The 22,049-nt window shown below is 38.9% G+C and overlaps 1 protein-coding gene across 15 annotated transcripts in view; it reads left to right on the top strand.

Moving 5' to 3' along the window:
• KDM6A (lysine demethylase 6A) overlaps nt 1–22,049 on the top strand; it is a 168,075-nt gene that overhangs the window by 32,014 nt on the left and 114,012 nt on the right. For all 15 annotated transcript variants that reach the window (XM_068155131.1, XM_068155136.1, XM_068155135.1 and 12 more), the window contains exons 3-4: nt 3,031–3,139; nt 18,703–18,752. In XM_068155131.1, coding sequence (XP_068011232.1) covers nt 3,031–3,139; nt 18,703–18,752 — 159 coding nt within the window. The remainder of the gene's footprint in view (nt 1–3,030; nt 3,140–18,702; nt 18,753–22,049) is intronic.

Genomic DNA, 22,049 nt, shown 5'->3' on the forward strand with positions numbered 1-22,049 from the left:
CCAGTTCCTAAATTCCTCAGGTTTTCCTTTTATCTTCATTCAGTCTTGAACAAAGGGAAGGAAGTGTATGATGTTCTGTAGCCGTCTTCCTTTTCATTTCAGGGTTTTTCTCTTGTTAATTTGTCAATACAAGGCTGGCTCCATTGAGTGCACTTACAAATCCATACAATGTGGAAAAATAACTACTTAAAAACCTGGAGAATTTTGAACTTTCTTAGAATTCTTGGTGTCTCAGCATGATAAAAATTCATTGCAGAAGTGGTGCCATAGTTGGCCTTTACTGTTACAGATCCACTGAAATGAGATCTTTGGATCATTCCTTCAAAGAAACCATATACAGATGTGTCATTATGACCTCACTCTTCAAAATACTTTGCATCTGTTCATGCAGCTATGAAACAAATTCTTATCTATGCAGAAAAATATTTGTTCTTTTCTAAAGATCCTTGTGGAGGGGTTTGATGGGGAAGAAAATCTCATGACCAAATCCAGAAAAGGATAAGTCAGTTTGTCTAGATGAATGTTCTCTGGCTTCTACAAAGAACAAGAGCCACGTACTGATCCACCCGCTCATTCTCCAAAGACCAGAAGGTTGACTTTGGTGTTCCTTCCCAGGGAACAAAGCTTGGTCTTAGTTTCTGTTTCATTTTGTTAGAATGTACTAGAAGAATTTTTAAAGTTCACAGTTGAAGTTTTCCTGAATACAAATTTTTTCCTGATGTTGGGAATAGCTTAGAGGTTAACTGAGAGAAAGTTATTGAAGGTATAGATGAATTGCTCTTAAAGTAACAGTTAACTGTTACTTAAAGGGATAGTTCTGTTTTGCAGCTCTGTTCTACACCTTGCCTTGAGCTGACATTACTAAGATGGCTCAGTGGTATCTTCAAAGTGTATTTCTAAGGCAGTTTCTTGTGATGTATCTTTCAATGACAATTTAGTTCTAGAATCATAGAATGGTTTGGGTTGGAGAGGACCGTTAAATATCATCCAGTCCAACTTAAAATGAGGCTGGGAAATGTTAAGGGTCTTCAGATTCTTACTTGTTTAAGTGTATGTGATTTATAATTTCTTTTTAAATACTTGTTAAGTTCCCTTTTAAATAACTGTATCCATCTAATTCAGAACATAAGCTTCCCTAACTTCCTCTCCAACCATTTTGTAAGCTGCTTGTTGTGGCAGCAGTTTCTATATACTCTTGAAGAGTGACTGAATTGTAGAGGACAAAACATTAATTAAAGTAAATGTCATAGTATGAATATTCTCTTGAGTAGGTGAGACAGGTGTTGCATATAATCAGAAAATGGGAGGCCTATCTGCAAATTAATCTGTGACAGTAACATTAGGAGCACCAGCAAGAACCGTGTTACAATTTGTGCAAATCCTGCGAGCAGACCAAATAATGGGAAGATGAAACATGGTACAAACCCCAAGATTTTGCATTAAAACATTTGCAGGTGGGAATAGGTTCAGCTGACGAGCCCAAATGTTGAGAATTGGTTCATATACACATAGATAGTCATTTTACAAAACTCACTTTGGACTAGTGTTTGTTGCTTTCTGATTCCAGGAATCTTTAGACTGTGAGTTGGCTGACTCCAAGAGGTACTCACAGTTGTGGGAATAAAGTCAAAGGATTAGTAGCTTTGATTAACTGTCAACAGAATCCCAGTCCTTCTAGTGCAGTTCATTAATGCAAAACTTGTGTCATGAATGAGAAATTCTGCAGCAGTTACTTGATGTAGAGTCACAATTTAATGTGTTTGGAATACGGCCACATAGCTAGTTTGAAATATGTGATTTAAGTGTGTTTATTAAATAATTTAAATAGCATACATGCAACTAATAGATTTAACATAGATACTCCTTGTTTTTGCAGTAATATTGCTTTGTTTTTATCCATCAGAACTTTGTTTCTGAAAACAGCCATAAAATAAGGCTACTAGGACTTGAAAATAGGTGAAAGGGTTTGTAATACATCTCAAGCTTGTGATGCAAGCTGAGATCCACTGATGGTTGCATACATGGCTTTGTATCCGTTGAGTACTGCAATCTTATGCCGCCTTACTATTAAAAACAATTACAGCTAGAATAGCAAGGCAAAACCCAGGAGATTAAGATACAGATCAGATCAATAACTTGGATTCTTAGCAGGTGCTTTTTAACTCTTAACATTTCATTATGTTGTTGCCATTTCTCATTTTGATGATTAATACAGAGAGTAATACACAAATAGGGGCGAGACGACTAGTATAGTATTTGGACTTAAGTAATACAGGACAGATTGATGGTTTTTTTCCCCTTTTGAATTTCCAGTTCTAATAAAAGATTTAAGTCAATGCAGCTCATCATTTTGGAGGAAGTATTCAGGTCTCTGATTATGTAATATATTAAAACGAAGCAGTTCATAATTGCATCCAAACTTGAAACATAGTCAAACCATAAAAAGAATCAGATCTTTGGAAATGCATGCTAAGGTATATAAGTTGCCTGACTAAGCATGTTGAAGTAATGTATTCTTCAGTGTAACAAAAACTAGTGAAATAACTGGGAGAACAAAATGTGAATCATTTGGAGAAAAAAAAACAAACAAAGAAACAACAAACCACCCAGAACGAGAATTAGAGAATACAATCAAAGAGGTTTCTTTCTTGTGGATTAGAAAGAATAAATAAAATCAATCCTTTTGTGTTCTTCTGATTTTAAAATTTAAAAAAATCATATGCAGTAGAGGCTTATTTTATGTTTTGGATATGGAATGTTTCTGAAGTCTGCAGTAAATCGGAGAAGACTTCTGCTGTTCATTTGGTGTCAATTTGCATTGGAATCGGTGAATTTCCAAACCTGTTCAGCCTTTAAATACTTTTTTTCTTCTTTTTAAGGTAATACTAACTGTGTTTCTGAGAGTGTTTGTAGACTTGCCTTGCAGAATAACAAGAAACTGTGTTATTTCTTGGAAAATGTATGGAAAAAATGTCTTTTCTGCTTCAGTTAAGTGCAGACTTTTGAAAACTCTGTATCTCTTTTTCCCAGGCTGTTCGCTGCTATGAATCGCTAATTTTGAAAGCTGAAGGAAAGGTCGAGTCTGATTTCTTTTGTCAGTTAGGTCACTTCAACCTCTTATTGGAAGATTATCCAAAAGGTAAGGTGTTTTTTAGTACTTGTGATAAATGTCTTTGGGGGATTGTCATTTGACATATGTGAAGCAATGAAATTAGAAATATCTGCATAACTCATTGCTTTCTCAGTTTGTATTGTATTTGAAAGCCCATAACAGACTGAGACTGAAGAGGTTTATGGAAACAGTTACATTCTAACTTCCTGTTCACATATGAGTAAGAAGTTTATTTTGATTATGCAGTAATACTATACTGATTACTTCATTTTTCTGGTTCATTATTGCATGACTGTACAAGCAGTTGAACTCATGTCTCTAAAGGTTTCATGTGAAGGGTAGGAGTCAAATGCATAGGACAAGAGCCTGTCCTAGTGCTTTCATGTTTGTCCAGAGTTTTAACAGGTAAGGCTAGGCTGAAAGTGTTAACTTAAAAACAAAAGTCTTCATAAAAGTTTGTTTCAAGTTCTGTTTAAATGCTGAATGGCAGGATGATTGTATGGGTTTGAGAGGAGTGGCTAGGTGTGGGTTTGGTTTTTATTTTTACATCTCTGCTTCATAAGTCTTTGAAATGACTTAACATTTTTTTGCTGTCATTGCAGCCAGTGCGCATGGAACTTTACATACATTTGTGCTTTGTTGCTTGGTAGAATGCTTTTTTGATAATGATTCCCAAAGATTCTCTGCTGTGTTGCTGACTGAGATATAGGGCTAAATATTCAGCTTGTACTGTTTCCACTTCATATCACGCTGAGTGTCAGGCAGAGTGTCTGATAGCCGCCTCCCTTACAGTGATTGTGGGAGGTATGGATGAGTAGAAAGCCTGTTTGGATCTTGCTTGAGCTAGCTAATTGGAACAGACCTGAATTAATTTTTTTCAGGGGATGTCCTTCTCGTTGTTGCTTTTAGCTTTAACATGAATGGAGTTCTGTTTGACTTTAGTGTAAGGAAACAAACACCACTATCCTGAGAATGTCTACCTCGTTGTTGCTTTTAGCTTTAATATGAATGGAGTTCTATTTGACTTAGTGTAAGGAAACAAACACTACCACCCTGAGAATGTCTACTCCCACTGCACATCTTTTTCCAAACACAAAAAACACTGGTTTGCAGTTACCTTGGGATGTAGAGATAGGAAAATTAATTGTAACTGATAGTGGTTCTGAAGCGGTGCTTAGTGTTTCAGGATAGTTGTGGATCATTTCAAAAGTTTGTGTATGTGTCCACCTGTTCACTGTCTGACATACAAGGTTCCTGGAACCTTCATTTTGTAGGTTGCAAACATTTAGATTTGATATTACTCGGGAGGAATTTGTGATTATCTAAATTCCTCATGGAAATTCATGAGGCTTTGAGTGATGGAAGCATCTATCTCTTTCTGTTGAATATATGGAGGCTTAGGAACCTTAGTAACCCACAGCTTGTACCGACACCTTAGGAACACTCAACTTACACCTACATCCCATCCGACAGGTGTAACATAACCACTAGCGTTGGCAGTTCCACAGGCATGGGAGAACCCGAAGGGAATGTGACAATATAGTGGCTGTAGAATTTACTGAAGAATAGCCTGATCCTGGTTTTATTTTGTTTTATTTGAAGAAAATTTAACCACCCACTCTGCAAACAGCTTGCACTGCTGTTTCTGATTAGCCTAATACAACTTGGTATGATGTGAGTGCAGTATGGCTCACTGAATATATTTTACTTGGCAAGGCAGAGCAGGATTGTGGGCTGCACTGCATTAACTCTGCTGTTGAGTTGATAACAGTGAAGAGTGACAGCACTAGGTGTTGCTATGGATCAGAGGTGAAGTTTCCTGATGGGGAGTCTGCTTTACACTGTGCCTATGGTTTTAAGAACAAGCATAAAAGTACAAATAATGTTTGAAAATACCAGTCTCCAGAACTGTAAAAAACCATGAGCCAGATCTATGTAGGAAGAAATACTTAAGGATTAAAAATGCAGAAACTGAATTAAAATACATACAAAATGTCTGTTTAAAGGCATATTTCAATAACGAGATAGCTCAGAAGTGGAAAAGCCTTGCAAGTAATGAGACATTAAGAAGTAGGGTATCTGTATTTTCAAAGAAATGGGGTAGTAGGTGAAAATAATGTTAGAAGAATTTCAGTTGATCAGAAAAAGGAAGTTAAAGGGCTTTTTTTTATTGAGGGACACATGTTCTTGTTCACAACAGTGGTTGAACTCCAGTCCCAAAGACTGTAAAAGTATTATACACAGTGCAAAAAAGTAGCGTTCTGCTTCTTTCAAGAATACTTATTAGTGTGTTGCATTATGAATTTGAAGTAAAAATAAATTTTATTACAGCCTATAAATTCTTTAATTATCATACATACTAAGCAGAATTTTAAATGCTTGGGAACTGAACAGTAAAGGGAGTTCAGAAATACTTTGATCTCACTAAGGTCTATTTTATCCAATTTTTAAGTCCTGAAGTTTCAGAAGGGTAGAATGAAGCGGTGTGGTCCTTCAGAACCTTAATCTGTCTAGTCTGAAGTTAGTCTTGGACAAAGTTGTGGAGCAGTTAATGTATTTAATGAAGTGAATGTAATTAATATCACAAGATAGTAGCATGACTAATGCTGAACAATTTTTTTTTCCCCCTTGGAAGCCTGTTATTTGTTCAATTAAGTATCTTTAATAAATGTGTATATCTTTGTGTGTAATGTAGAAAGGTGTGCCTTTATTAAAGGCAAATATGATAGTGCTCTTTGCTTAAAAGCCTTTGCAATAGAGTTTGTGCAAAGTAAAACAAAATTCTCAGTTGATTGCAGAAAGTCCAAGCCATCATAAAGACGAAGCAGTGCTTGGTTGATACAGATCTGTTAAATTCCATGTGTATGGCTTTGATCTGTATTGTGTTACTTTTTTCTCTGTTTTTCACAAGGAGTGCATCACTCGGTTGTGTGTATTTGTTGTGCCTAAGTATTTCATGTAGCTAATATCTTCTTACAAATACAGTAAAAATGATTGTAAGTAATTTCTTCACACGAACTAGGAATCATAGCTCAGAAAATTGGGGCCTTGAGAAAGATTTGTGTCAGGTTACTGCATGTCTTTATTGGAACTAAGCAGCCAGATTCTTTGCTTGCTGCCTATATGCAGGGGAATATCGGCTAGGGACAGGCTACCTTTTAAATGTCATATAAGTTGATGGCTGATGCCTTGCAGAAGTCAAAATACATCAAGCATATATATCTAGCATCTGTGCCTCAAAGTGGGAAAAGGTCCCTTCCAACCTCTAACATTCTGTGATTTTTGTGTACCTACTACAGGAGCTGATTAGAAAGAGCTGTAGACAAGATTTGAAGGGGGCAGAGCACAAAACCAGGCTTGCTAGAAATAAGTCCACATATGGCAGCACACCATATTTGAAGGATAGTGTGGTAGTGAGGTTTGTTGGTCTGCCATATCAGTGGAGGTAGGGAATGGAGACCCATGTGGCAGCAAAGAGGTGTCACTGATCAGTTAGCAGCCATAGAAGCACTTGTAAACAGACAGCTGGGAATAAGCACTCCTTCCTCCACAGAGGTGTCGAGAGCTTTAGACCAACCAAAGTGCATCTACACTACTGCACGTAGCATGGGGAACAAACAGGAGCTAGAAGGTGTGGTGTGTCAGGAATACAGCATGATACAGTGGCCATCACAGAAACGTGGTGGGATGTCTCACACAACTAGAGTGCCATAATCAATGGCTACAAACTTCAGAAGGGATAGGCAAAGAAGGAGAGGCCGTGGTTGCCCTCTATGTCAGGGAGTGTTTTGATTGTATTGAGATTAATTATGGTGACAATAGGGTCAAGTGTTTATGGGTAAGAATCAGGGAAGGCCAACCAGGCAGGTACCATGGTAGGAGTCTGTTAAAGACAACATAGCCAGGATGAAGAGAGAGAAAATATTCTTTAGGCACTGGGGAGAAGTCTCACAATCACTAGACCTTGTTCTTGTGGGGAAGATTAACTTCCTAACACCTGCTGGAAATCTAATTCAGCAGAGAGAGAGCAGTCCTGGAGGATCATAGAGTGTGTGGAAGATAACATCCTGACACAGCTACTGAGGGAGCCAACCAGAGAAGGCACCCTGCTGGACCTGCTTTTTGTGAACAGGCTTGTGGATGAATGTAATGATTGGGGTGTCCATCTTGGCCGCAGCAATCACAAAAGGATAGGGTTCTCAGTTGTTAGGGAAGAGTGGGGTCAACAGAACTGCCACCTTGGACTGGTGGCAGACTTTGGTTTGTTTCAGAGACTGGGCTCATTTTTGGAGCTAGTCTTGTTTAAAGTCTTTATCAATGATCTGGATGAAGGGATTGAGTGCATGCTCAGTAAGTTTGCAGACAACACCAAACGTAATGGAAGCACTGAAATGCTCAAAGGTAGGAAGGCTCTGCAGAGGCGTTTGGACAGGTTGAATCAATGGGCTGAGGTCAGTTGTATGGGGTTCAACAAGGGTTAAGTGCTGGGCCAGGGCCAGCACTTGGGTTATGGCCTGTATCAGAAATAATGTAGCTGTTGAGGCCCCACCTTGAATACTTTGGTTAGTTTTGGACACCTCATTACAAGAAGGAGGGACACTGAATGCAAAAGCTTGCCCAGAAAAGGGCAGTGAAACTGGTGAAGGGCCTGGAGAAAAAGTCTTACAAGGAGCAGCTGAGGGAACTGGGATTTTTTTAGCCTGGAGAAGAGAAGGCTGATGGGAGACCTCAGTGCTCTCTACAGTTACCTGAAAGGAGGTTATAGTGAGGTGGGGGTATCTTTTCTTCTAATACTGAGTGATGGAACCAGAGGAAATGGCCTCAAACCGTGCCAAGGGAAGCTTAGATTGGATATTAGGAAGAATTTCTTTCCTGCAAGAGTGGTTACACATTGGAATAAGCTGCCTAGGGAGGCGGTGGAGTCACAGTCCCTGGAGGCGTTAAAGACAAAAATGTGTGGACAGGACACTTCAGGACATGGTTTAAGGGCCATGGCGGTGTTCAGTCAATGGTTAAACTCCATGATCTTAGAGGTCTTTTCCAACCACAGCAATTCTGTGATATTATGAGTTACATTTTTAAATTAAGCCTTTTAAAAAGTATTGTAGTAATTTCTCTTGAAGTGCACTATTTTTCTTTCACTTGTAGCTACTGAAGTCTGTATTCAGTATGTTTTGGGTGTGGGGGTTGTTTTGTTTGGGGGGTTGATTTCCCCTCCCCCACCCCCCCCCCCCTTTTTTTTAATTAGAAAATAATTACTCATTCCCAACAAAACTTGTGAGTTTACATCAGAAATTACTGGATGAGGTTCATTCTTCTCTTCATTATACCTGAGGTTAGACTAGAGTATCACAATGTTTTTTACTGACCTTTAGAATATCTTAAGATGCAGCTTGTAGTTTTCCCAAAATGTGCTATGTTTGAATAGCTGTTGTTAGCTAAAAGGTTTTCTCTGCAGCCATGAAATTGAATTGTCTTGTTAATTGCACTCTGCTATTCTTCGGAGAAGGTCCTAGACAAGGTATCAGCCTCTTAGCAGGTTTGGAATATTTTATTCAGGTGATTATAACTAAGGCAAATTGATTCAGTACAAGGTGCTTTCTGTGCCCCGATTTCATCTTCTTGGTACTTTCTAGTCAGACTTTGGCTTCAGTATTTCTCAAAATGACAGCATTTGCTCCTCTTAGTCAAAACTATTCTGTTTCCTCAGTATCATTTTCTTAAATCTGTTTTTTTTTTTGGGGCCTTTTTTTTTTTTCCCCCACTCCAAATGAGAGAGCTATTCCTCAGCTGTTTGTTTCAGAGGTTCCCAAACCCATTGCTGTTCCCTGGGTGTGTCTTTTGTGGCATCCCCCATCTGCTTGTTGCTGCTCTCTGCTTTGTGCTGGCACAGCTGAACGTGCAGCTGTGTGGGGAACTGATCCAACTGAAAAATAACCCAGCAGAAAAAAGTGACGCAATTGCTCCAGAATGTGAAACCTCAGCCTCACATTTTGCCAGAGGAGGTTGATGAGTTGTCAAGTAGGCTTTTGGATGCTGACAACCTTATGAATCCACCTGGGACTCCATGATACATACCTGTGAACTTTGTTTGCTACTGCATTCCTTGGGAGGGCTGGGATTTTACCAAAGTTGCTGTACTGTTAGCCTTGGAGGAAACTGATGCTACAGCAGTAGTTGGAGGTTTTATAGATTTCTTTTTTCCATTCCTCGGGTTTCTGTAAGGAGCGTGGAATATAGACAGTGATTGTTAAGGTCGGGGTTCTAGTTGATTGCTCTTCAGTGAGTTCATGGCTCTGACATCATCTGTGTATTCCTTAGCAATCTTTTTATCTGTTTTATTGGAGGGTGTAGTGGTGAGAGAAAGTTCAGTTCTCCCTCCCCCACAAAAAAACCACGGCTAACTTAGTCGGAGAAGCAGAGATGAAATATGAGCTATATTTACAAGCAGGATGAAATGTGGTGAATACACAATATACAGTATTTACAATATATATACAGAAATATACAGCAAAGAACGTAATACAGAACAAAACTCCCTCCTCTGGCTAGAGGAGGGTTCCCCCCCTGTACCCCCTCTCTCCCCCCACCTCCCTTTTTTCCCAAAAGGGTTAGAGAGAGAGAAAAGGTAATTATTAAGGAGGACAATTCTGTTAGCTTAAAGCGTATGCAAGGATTAGTTTTCTTATCTCAAGGTTAACAGGTCCTGCAGCTGTTGCTCAGAAGCAGACAGGCTGAAAAGACAGAACAGACTGGAACTGAGACAGAGACTCAGACTGAAATAAAACTTAAAGCTGCATTCTACCAATGAAATTCATTTAGACTTTATCTTTGTTTTCATTCTACACCAAAATGTTCAGCCAGAGTGTTCCAGCAACTGTCCCTTTCTTAAAGGCACAGCCTAAAACGGTCACAGAGGGTCATCTATACTGGCTGTGTTCCAGCCTGTGACTTGGAGGACAGTTGCACAAGTGGAGACACACTTTCATTATTTGCCTTGTTGAAATGTTTTTCTCTAAGTGCAATTCCTGGAAGTAACGGAATTCATGAATGATTTGGGAAAAGCATGCCGTTCTTTACATCACAGTCACTAAAGCACAGTTAATATGGCACTAAAATAATTCTTTATGTTGTACCCAAGTGGTGATCACAATTTTTATATACTGTCAGAACAGTTTTACTCTTACTTACTTTATTCATAAGCAGTGATTGCGTTTTCAAAAGCATTAATATGAAAGTATTTAAAGTAATTTAGAGGATAGTATTAATTAGTCCCAGGGCATCTGTTAGCAGTTGTTAGGCTAAAATATAAAAGAAAGCTGAAAAAAAAAATACAGAGCATTTTTAATGAGATGCTCATTTACTAAGATACAGCCTGAACCCCAAATTCAAACACTTTATGACCGTTCAAGTGTAAAATTGTTTGGTTACAAGAGCAGCTCCCAAATTAAACAACCTGCTTGTGTTCCTTTCTACTTGGAATTCCAGATCTGTAGAGAATTCTTCCTGTAGTGGTTAATGTCTTGGTCTCTTAGGACTTTGAAAGAGACTGCTGGCATTAGGAGGCATTAAGTAGCAAAGCAATCTGATTTCTGTGTTTCAAGTAGGTGCGATATTTAGGTACACTTTCATTTTTTCTTTGTTGTTTTTAATTGCTGATAACTGGCAGAAATTGGGTTGCTTCTATTTAGAGCTGTTTATTTTCTCTTCAGGAAATAAATTTTGAGTGGTTTAGTTTCAGGTGGTTCAAATCACTATGTGCAGTTCCTAGAAAGAAGAATATTACCTTAAACTTAGAACACTAAAATGCTCTTAATAAAGAGTGTGTGTGTGTAGGGGGTGGGATTTAACAGTAGAAGATTGGGTTTGTATAATATAACGAAACTATGCTTTTTAAACTGGGTGCTTGAAAATTTTCATGTTTGGGCAGTCTTCTAAATAAATACTTGTTCAAAGTAATTTTGCAGAATATTCTCTGGGAAGGGGTTTTGAGCTTTATGTGATTCCATTGCATTTTTTCACTGAGTTTATCTAAAGGCTTTCTGTACAATAGACTTCTTGTCAAACCTGTGTATAGCTTACACATTTAATACCTCTTAGTCTTCCGTGCAGCTCATAGTTGAACATCATCATGGGACAGTGGGCTTCTCACCACATTACTGTTGTGTTATATTGCTTCTTTAGTGCTTGACAGCCCTTTCAGTGGACTTTGGTTTTTTTTTTTTCTTGATGTCCAACCTAAACTTCCCCTGGCACAATTTAAGGCTGTTTTCTCTTGTCCTATTGCTCATTCCCTGGGAGAAGAGATTGATGCCCACATTGCTTCATCCTCCTTTCAGGTAGTTGCAGAAGGCGATAAGGTCTCCCATCCGCTTTGTCTGCTCCAGACTAAACATCCCAAGTTCCCTCAGCTGCTCTTTGTAAGACTTGTTCTTCAGGCTATTCACTGGCTTTGCTGCCTTTCTCTGGGCATGCTTTTGCACCTCAATCGCCCTCTTGTATTGAAGGGTCCAAAACCAAACCCAGTATTCGAGATAGGGCCTCACTAGCGCCCCAGACAGGGGGTGAGTTCTTTAGTCCTACTGGCCACACTTTTTCTGAGAACAGGCCAGGATGCCTCTGGCCTTCTTGGCCACCTGAACACACTGCTGGGTCAAGTTCAGTCACTTGTCAACTAGGACCCCCAGGTCCTTTTCCACTGGGCAGCTTTCCAGACACTCTTCCTCAGGTGTGGAGTGTTGCATGGTGATGTTGTGACCCAAGTGCAGGACCTAGCTCTTGTCCATGTGAAACTCTCTACAACTGACCTTGGCCCATGGATTCAGCCTGTAGATTGCAGAGCCTTTCTAACTTCAAGCAGATCAACACACACCCAATTTAGAGTCATCTGCAAACTTACCGAGGGTTCACTGAATCCTCTTGTGCATATCATTGATAAATACATTAAACAAGATTGGCCCCAAAAATGAGCCCTGTGAAGCACCACTTGTCACTGGCCACCAACGGGATTTAAGTCCATACACTTCCTCTCTTTGGGCCTGGCCATCCAGCCACTTTTTTTACTTGGGGATAAAGTCAACTCTGCTGACTCAACCTTAGAATTTCCTCACCTTTTGATGCTGGTAATTTTATGGCCCAGCAGTGTTCATCTTGCTAGGCTAAAACACTCTTGTGGATAAAGCTTTCACTTTGTAATAAACTGTTTACATAACCTGTGTGTGTCTCCTAGGTGTTTTTTCCTGGAAGCATTGTCAGGTTTAAAGCAATGCATGTTCTAGTTGTTTGCCTCCCTTCTTCAGTTCTTCAGTTAATTTTCCTACTCGTTTTCACATCAGATAAGCACTAAGAAATATTAGTACTTGTTTAAAGATTGTAACATTATAGTTTTCTTAAACATTTCTTTTAAATGATTTACAGAGAAGAGTAGGGATACTGCAGTTGTTTTAAAGTTATGTTTTCAGGAGTATATCATTTGGTTATTGCTTGCTCTTTTTTAAATTCAACAAGCCAAGAATTTGTTAGTCTTATTTGGCCTTGCAGGATGCCACTAGATGGTGTTAGCATCTAGTCTGCTTTTTTCTCCCCCCTTCATCAGGCACGAAAATACTCAAAAGTGCTCTGTTTGCATCACTTGTGAAGCCATAATAAAATTTTCAGGTATCATAAAGTAGATTTGTTAGAGTAGATCATAAAAGCTATCATTCTGTGAGGTTTGTGCATGATTTGTAATTAGATCTGCTAAAAGTGACAAGTGGATGCTATTCAGTCTAGACATTTGGTTCTCCTTCCTTTCCCTCTGTTTGAGGTTATCTGTTTTGATTCTGGATGTGAAGAGAGATTGTCTGTTATATCACAATTGTGTATTTTATAAAGGTTTTTTCATTTTTTTAGTGTAATTGAAAAAAACCAACATTCTGAAGCCACATACATGGCAATAATGTAAAAGCTATTTTTTTTATTCTCTATGTGAAATCAAGGAATCTCAGACAGAGATAAGAAACCATTTGTGCCCTGACTCTGAGATGTCCTTTCACCCTCATCATAGTGACAGAGGAAGGTAGACTCTTAGAAAGCAAATATTAAGGGCTGTCAGTACTGAAGTAACTGTAGATGGTGTAAGGTTGATAGCTGGGCAGCTGTAAAACCTGTAAGAAGAACAAACCAGTAGACTATGACTGCATGAACTCATTTGAGGGTCAGCTCTGCACTAGCTGGTAGAGGTTTGAAAACACACAGCAATGCAAGCCTGTGCTAAGGAGTGTGTTTTTTTTTGTTCACCACTTTAATTCTTTAAGTAGAAAGGTGATGTTTTTCTTTTCAGGGCTGTTTTAGGTAAACACTCTCTTGCTTTCACGAAGCAATATACGTGGTGGTGATTGATCTGAAAAGCTACATATACCTCTGGGGGACATGTACCACCATCACTCCATACCCCATTGGCCCTATTCAGGGTAGAATGGTAAATGATGTTTCCCATTCAGTAGGTTTTAGGGTTTTCAAGAGTCACATAAAGCTTAGCTGTTGGAAAAATAATGTAAATTACTAAGTTTCGGAGAGACCTGTTAATGGAGTGTAAACTGATACAGTAAGTAATGAAATACTGGGTAGAAAGATAGGTAACTATGAGCACCTTTTTTACCAATTCTTTGTTGACATCTAAATTGTCTGAATGTGGTCTCTAGCTTTGTGCTTTTAAGAGAGTTTGCTGTGGTTGAATGGATCATTTTATGAATGTAATTGAGGGTGAAGCAGGAAGCATCATCCTACTTACTGTTGACTCTCAGTTCTGTTCCGAGTCCAAAAATGCATCTTCTAGATTCTCAGGAGCATTCTGTATGCTGAAAAGAAAGAACTTTCTGTGTATTCCACCTCCAGCAATTCCATGTGTTTAAGAATTTCAGTGACAAACTTCTAAACTGGAAAAGTTTAGTAATAAGTTCCTAATCAGAAGATCATCAGTGAATTCTGCTGTGCCTAACAGTGATTTCAAAGTAGTCATGTAAAAAAGGACATCTTAAGTGAAGCAGAGTAATTAATTCACTTTTTGTATCCCTATGTTAAAAGGTGAATGTTTTTTCTGACAAAAGTTGTCTAGCCTTGGAATGGCCAGTCTTGGATGAAAAGTAAAGGTGCAAATTTGGTTGTGTTTTAATACTACTGATGTGATGCATGGCACAAGTGACTTTCTTTTCACTTTTTAATAAACCAGATAATATAATTCTATAATCAGAATCTTAATATTATGTTTCAGATAGGGACTTGCATACTATTTTTGTTGCTCAGTGTTAAGGGCTAGGGCTTGGCTAGCCACTAGATGCATGAGAGATGCTCTTTATGAACTTCTCTCCTTCCTCAGAGTGGAAGACAAAAAGAATAGAGACATGGTGGAAAACTAAAACAGCTTGAAGAAAAACAGTAACAATAAAATGAAATATATGCAAATACATACAAAACTAATCAATCCCAACCCCTCTGATGCCAATTAAGTCACTGTCACCACTGATGCTGTGGGCAGGCACTGGGGAAGTGCCAGACTGGACTTGATTTCAGACAGAAATAAGATCGGGAGCTGGATTCTGGAATTTAGATTCAGAAACGCAGAGATTGGAATTGAAGGTGGAAAGGACAGAGTCTTTCTTGCATGCTGGCCACTTAAGAAGAAAGTTTAACCCATAGGATGTCTCAGATCTGTTGTGAATATGACACACATAGAAGTGAATACTTCATTGATAAGTTAGAGGTTACCTGTCCTGACTGCTCTCCCCACAGATGCAGCTCTAGTGATCTAATACTCAAGATCTGGCAGTGGCATTTGTCTCCATAGGAGCAAGTATAAGCAAGAGCCTTTCTGCATCACAATCCTTTGTAATAACTCTGAGCATCCAGTGCTACCACCTCTAGAAGTAGACACTGCAAAAACAGGCCATTAATTTCAGGCAGTGCAGTCATTTGGAAGAGACTGAGCTGAGAAGGAAGATCACTGAAGAGAATCTGTTCTGTTCTAACTCAAACTGGGACACTCATCAGATTTGCTTGCTCTTTTTATTCTTAATCTGGAATAAAACCTCTAATTGGAGGGATTTAAAACTAAATTTAAGTGAGAGGTTGCTTGTACTTCCATAATACACTTCTTAGATGAGATGCTCTATTTCTATACCATGAAACTCAGGATAAATACCTACTCGCTGTTGACTTGTTTAAAGAGTAGACTGTGGTAGAGTTCACATTTATTGTTCATGTTTTAGTGCTTTAAAACTAGTAGGTTGGTTTACTTTTTTTCAGTCTTGTTTTTGTAATTTGATTTCTAGTCTCTTGTATGCAAGATTCTTCTTGGGGCTATGCTTGATTAGGGAGGCTTTCTTGGGGCTCTGGCAAAAAAATGCTCTTGAATTCCTTTTTTCCTCCCTGTTTTTCTGCCTGTTCCTTCAATCTTCCAGCAGAGCTTGAGTGCTCAGGTAGCAGATGTTTAATCTAGATGTGAAAGGGGCTGAAATAAACTTTCACAAGTAACTAGCTGTAAGTTTAACATTCGGTAAACATTGAAATTGTGCATCAGTAACAGTTTCTAGCTGTTGAGGAAAGGGATGTTGAGCTCCTCCCTAAGGAATCCCTCCAGGATTTTCAACACAACACTAAGAATTTTAGCATTCAATCTTGTAGAAGTATCAGCAGAACACTGGCACCATAGAATAAAAGGCTGGATCCATAGAAGAGGTTGCTGAACCCAGAAGTAGTATTGGACACTTGAGATATTTAAGAAAGACATTTAAGAACATTCCTTGTTCCTCTGGAAGAGTAATGTGACCTTCCTTAGAGTGAAAGTGTTATGTAAAAAGAAGTATGCTTCAGCAGTGCATCCATCCCATGTAGCTCTTTTTAATTGTCACATGAGCTTGGCACATGAAAGCAATCATTTCAGTTGTTCCCATAGGAAATTGCTGAACTTCATTGTAGAATCAAAAAAGAAAATAATTTGTGAACATCAGCACTGTAAGGAAAATTGGTCAAGTATCTTGGAACAGAGACTGTCTTCTTTTCCCTGTGTTAAATGGAGATGTTAGTATTTTACTGGGCAAGTTTCTTCACAAGCAGTGATGCCAGTGGAGCCTAGTTTGCTGTGCTTCCCAATCTTCCTCTACCCTGTGACAGGGACAGGGCTTTATTGAGTCAGAATGAGTGAACCCTTTGAGATGTTGTCACTTTTTCCAGTGCTGCTCAATTCTGTGACATTGTCTCTCTTTGGCTGGGGAATGTGGCTGTGTGCACTCTGACTAGCTAGAGTTAAGGGCAAGAAGAAAGGCTTGAGCTGTACACCTTTTTTGCTATACTAGATTACTGAATTGCAGTAAGGCTTTTCTCTTTTGTTTTTCTTCTCTTTTTTTCCCCTTTTCTTTCCTCTATAGCTCCTCTGTTGCTTCTCTGTGTTTGCTTTTCTAAACTGTTGATGCTTTATAAACTTCTTAGCAATAATTAAACTGCTATAGAGAAATGTTTCAGCTTTCCTTTTTAATGAGACTTGCTCATATGAACACTGCTATATTTTTAACAGCTACATTGAAAAGTTCTTCCTTTTGTTTTCCAGTGTAAATCATTAGCATTTTATTTAGTGCCATTATCATTCTTTTATTCTTTTTATTTTACCCATATTCACTGTACAATTGACTGCAAAACTGACTTCTTTTTTAAATAGATTAAAGAAGGTTCTGAGTTTCCTAAATATTGCATAATGTTGTGCTGCTGACTGAAGTACTCAAAATATGCTGGTTTTGAAGAAGCTCTTTAAAATTAGGATAGGTGCTAACTGAGTTAAAAAAAAAAGAAAGTAAAATTACATTTTATTTGAGTATGGTGCATTACAAAACCATTTCATAGTATGCATGTGTGTTTTCCTAGTTGGAAAAGCTGACATTCCCACATTCAAAAGCCAATTCCTCCTTTCTGTCAGAAAGTCGGTAATGATACCTGGGAGAAGGTAAATCTAGGAGGAGTATTTGAGTTAGGAGGTTATTTTGTGTTGTTGTGAACATCTTTTATAACATAATTACAGATTGTGACTGAAATATGCTTAATCTTAATGTTCTTTAATTGTTAGACCACAGTCATATCCTTCAGTTTGTACTACATGGGATTTTTTTAGGGTGGGGAAGGTGTTATATGCTTAAATTGTAAGAGGCTTGGCCTGATTGACTAGTTTTTTAATGTGATTTTATTCATCTAAGTTACATGTAAACTTTTACACGTGCTGCCTGATAGGATAGGATAGAATAGGATAGGACAGACCAGGTTGGAAGAGACCTTCAAGATCATCATGTCCAACCCATTAACCAATCCAACCCACCTAAACAACGGCACCAAGCACCCCATCAAGTCTCCTCCTGAACACCTCCAGTGATGGTGACAAGATGATGAGAGTTCTCCTATATTTATTTACTTTTTTTCTACTCTGGGCATGTAAATAAATCACAGTTCAGAGCACCAAAATTAGAAGCTGACTTTACAAGCAGTTCCAGTGGTGAGGGGCACCCATTGGTCATGATTCAGCATATATCAGTTAGGCATTGAAAAACGCAAGGTTGTGAGTCTGCATAGACAGATGACTGCAGAGGTGTATACTTGAGGAAGCTACGTGGGCCTTGCCATTATATGTATGTTGTTAAGGGCTTTTGTTGAGGAAATGAATATGCAAGACAGGCACTGAAGGGGACATCATTTGTTTGTGATCCTTGCAGGGTATGAACCTGCACATAAAGTACCTATTATTCTTACTGTATTCATCTGTTTAGTGTTTGTAGTTTCTCAAAGCAGAGGCTGGCTTTTTTTTCATTGTTTTGGAAATCTTAAGAAGCAAACACTTGAAAATTAAAATCTTGAGTGTTACTGCAGTGAATCATTGCTTAAAATTCTGCATTTTTGGATGGTGCCTCGTGCGATCTTGTAAGAATGTAGAGCCTGTTTGTGTTCTAGACTGATGTGACCTGGTAGCTGAAGGGCGAGATGAATCAACCAGAGTTTTTAGTGGGGAAGAGTGATGCAGGAATGGTGATTTGAGAACGTTGTTGCTAAGCAGGACTAACTTTCTGCTGAACACAGCTGTTCTTAACCCGTGTTTTCCAGGTTAGTTTTGCCTCCTAGGTGTTGAATAGAATGTAAGCTTTTTCCGCTTGCCTGTGTTTACCTAGTTACGGAATGAAAGGGCATATGAAATTGATTTCTCCTTGTATGTCACTCCATACCAGTTCTTTAGAAATTACAGCACATCAGGGAGCATGGTAAATGAGCTACATGATGACATTTTACAATCCTACAACCGCTTTGTCCAGGATGAAAATCCCAACATTTCAGGCGGTTTCTGTGTTTCAAGCTTTCTTGACTTGTATTTGTAAGATTAATGATAAATACCCTTTCAGGTTGACATTTCATAAAACATAGTCTGAAGGAATACATAACCCACCACAGCAGTGTGCTTGCTGTGGCAGTATTATTTTTATTAAGCTGTTTCTCCTTGTAATGTCTGTTCTGACTCGTAAGGTTTTGTATCTTCAAAGAAAGTGCAACAAAACAAATTCAACATTCATTTTTCTTTCCTACAGCATTATCTGCATACCAGAGGTACTACAGTTTACAATCTGACTACTGGAAGGTCTGTATATGTACTGCTTTTTTTAAAATTTTAAAGTCACAGATTGTTGTAAATGATTGAATTTCTGAAATGGATGGATTTCGGTATAAGTTTGCGGTATCTGTGCTCAATCACTTCGGGGCATATTAATCGGGTCTTAATGGAAATGTTTGTCTATGTGTACAATTTGTTATAGATATATGTGGAAATAAGACTTCACACACTTTGAAGCGGTAAATTCATTGTCTTCACACGTTTTAGATTTGTAAAATGTTAGTTTATTACTGTTCATTACTTCAGTTTTTCTTGTGTAAGCATAGATATTTGGTATGAGTATGGAGAAACTCATCAGCACTTCAAAGTTGCCATGCAGGGTATTTGACTTCTGCTAGGAAAAGTGTTCTCAGGCTTCTTATTTCTGCAGATGCCAAATTGTGTAAAATCCCTTTCAGTGTTTTAGATAACAATCTTACATAAGGTGGGAAAAATAACCCTGTTTGTATAGCTGCCTATCTGTAAGCATCAGAAATTAATTAAAAGGAAAAAAAAATCTTACCATGAGATTGTAGAAAAATGGCGTCTTTGAATTGCTAAATGAAGTAATCTGAAGGTGAGCACTGAGAGGGAAGTGAAGGAAAGCACCCAGTGCAGTCATTGGTACTTGTGTGTCTTAGCAGCCTGTTTTCCTTAGGAGTGTGCCTATTAAAATAGCCAGGCCTCGCTCTGCAAAAGCGTCAACCCCACGGACATGCCAGCGTTAGGGAAACTGTGTTTCCTCCAGCCCTTGCAATTTGTAGGGACTGTAAGAATGTTCTGAAAAAAAAGCAATGACAGCTTCTCCTATAAGGGCAGGGTAAATAAAGAGTAGAAATGTGAAGTGAAATCAGTGTCTTCTGGCATGCAGAAGGAAAGGTCTGGAGAGTCCTAGGAAAATTGTTCCTTTTGTCTTGTAACGCCCCTGCTCCGGTGGTTGTGTGAGTGCCATTTTTGCACTAAGCCATTGGGAACTGGAAGTAGGTTTTTTTCCCAGAAAGAACCACTGCAGTTTTAAAACCACAGCAATAAAAACATTCATCGGTTCTAACTTCTTCCATGTCCTCAGTGAGTTAGCGTAAAGATTGCTGTAACAGAGTGTTGAAATCATTTAATCAAACATCTATTGTAATAGTTTCTGTTGTTTATACTTTTGCCATGTTAAGCATTTCAGAATAGTTTGTGACTCAGATTCTTCTTTTCTGGCTTTTGTTCTGATGGGTCATTATTACAAGGGATAAATGATTAGTAAATTACTTCACCTACATTTTCTGAGAGTTCAGGGTGAAGTACAACTAACTGATTGTATGAGTTTCCTTAGGTTTACTGTGTTTCAGCATGGCTCAGAGTATTACCTGCAGTTAAAATAAATGCAAACTGTTACGCAGGGTCATTTCAAGAGCATGGGTAGTTGTAAAATGGGTGATCTGTGCTTGACTTGCTGAAAGCAATTTCTGTTTGCAAGCAATATGCTGATACTTTAACATACCTGTTCCTTGTGTATATCTCAAGAGTTTTGTCATGCATAAATTATTGCAAACATTTACAGTTGCAAGCATGGCTTGAAGCTGACTAAAGAGCATTTTGACTTCTGAAAAGAAAAAAGCCCACATAATTTTTCTTCTGCTTGGCCTCACGTGGGGAAGGATCCTATACTACTAGTTCTCATTAAGAGCTTCCTTATAACTAAGTAGTCCAAAGTGGATTTTCTTCCAAAATAATTTTGGAGATTTTCTTAGTTTTTATATGCATGAACAAGGGCCTGAGAGAATTAAAAAAAACTGTTTTCCAGTTAAAAACTTTTTTTGCTGAAACTAATTAAAAATCATAGATGAATCACATTTCATCTTCTTGATGGATGATGAAGATTTTCAAGTTGGCAATGGGAAGCTGTCTGGATTAGGTCTAGAGAAAAGTCTTCTCCCTCCCCTCCTCCCAGCTGAGAGGGTTTCCTGTTCATAGTATCATAGTATCATTCAGGGTTGGAAGGGACCACAAGGATCATCTAGTTCCAACCCCCCTGCCATGGGCAGGGACACCCCACACTAGATCAAGCTGGCCAGAGCCTCATCCAGCCTGGGCTTAAACACCCCCAGGGACAGGGCCTCAACCACCTCCCTGGACAACCCATTCCAGGGTTTCACCACTCTCATGGTGAAGAACCTCCTCCTCACATCCAGCCTGAATCTCCCCACCTCCAGCTTCATTCCATTCCCCCTAGTCCTATCACTACCTGAGATCCTGATCACTACCTGAGATCCTGTTCTCTGTTAGTGCTTTGTATCTGTAAGTAACCGTTTAGTGAAGAATAGTAAGTTTGTGATGTATTTTTGGTCACGCTTGTGTAGTGTTTTGTTACACTTTGTGATGAACTTTTTTTTTTTCAGAGATACAGATGACTTAAAGAAAAAACTGCAGTCACACTTCTTTGTTTCACTGTTGTGGGTTTTTTAGAAGAATATCTCTGTCTCTTTTTCAAAAATTCCTGCAGGGTTAGATGTCATCAATTGAATCGCTGGTATTTGTGGTGGTAAAGCAGGAGAGAGAAAAGGGTGTGAAGAAAGGGTTGTATTTATGAGCTGTGAGAAGAGCTGTGTGAGAGAAGTGAGAAATTGATGGAGGGTGCCGAATCCCATGAAGGTTATTATGTAAGATAGATTTGGAAATAGGGACTGTCTTACAAACTTAGGCACCCTGTCTGAAATGACTTGCTATGGGACAGTACAAATTTGAGAGATTTTAGGTTGTTTTGTGTATAGTTTTACCCTCCCTACACAGAATTTTACTCTCTGGTACTTTATTCCATGTGGTTGGTCAACGTGAGCCAGCAGTGTCCTAGGCTGCATCAAGAGGGAGTGTAGCCAGCAGGTCAAGAGAGGCAGTTCTTCACCTGTACTGTTCTTGTGAGACCCCCACCTTGAATACTGCATCCAGTTCTGGTGTCGCTAGCATAAGAAGGACACAGAACTGTTTGAGCAAGTCCAGAGGAGGGTCACAAAGATGATCCAAGGGCTAGAACACCTCTGCTATGAGGATAGGCTGAGGGAGATGGTGTTGTTCCACCTAGAGAAGTCTCTGGGGGAATCTTGTAGCTCCTTTGCAATACCTGAAGGGATCCTGCAGGAAGGCTGCAGAGGGACTTTGCGTAAGGGTGTCTAGCAGTAGAGCAAGGGAGAATGGTTTTAAGCTGAGGGAGAGTAGGTTTAGACTGAAGAAGTTCTTCAGTATAAGGGTGGTGAGACTCTGGATTATGCTGCCCAGAGAGGTTGTGGATGCCTCCTCCCT

This window comes from Melanerpes formicivorus, unplaced genomic scaffold, assembly GCF_026170545.1.
Source record: "Melanerpes formicivorus ecotype bairdi unplaced genomic scaffold, bMelFor1.0.p_v2 SCAF_30, whole genome shotgun sequence".
In the NCBI taxonomy this organism is placed as follows: Eukaryota; Metazoa; Chordata; class Aves; order Piciformes; family Picidae; genus Melanerpes; species Melanerpes formicivorus.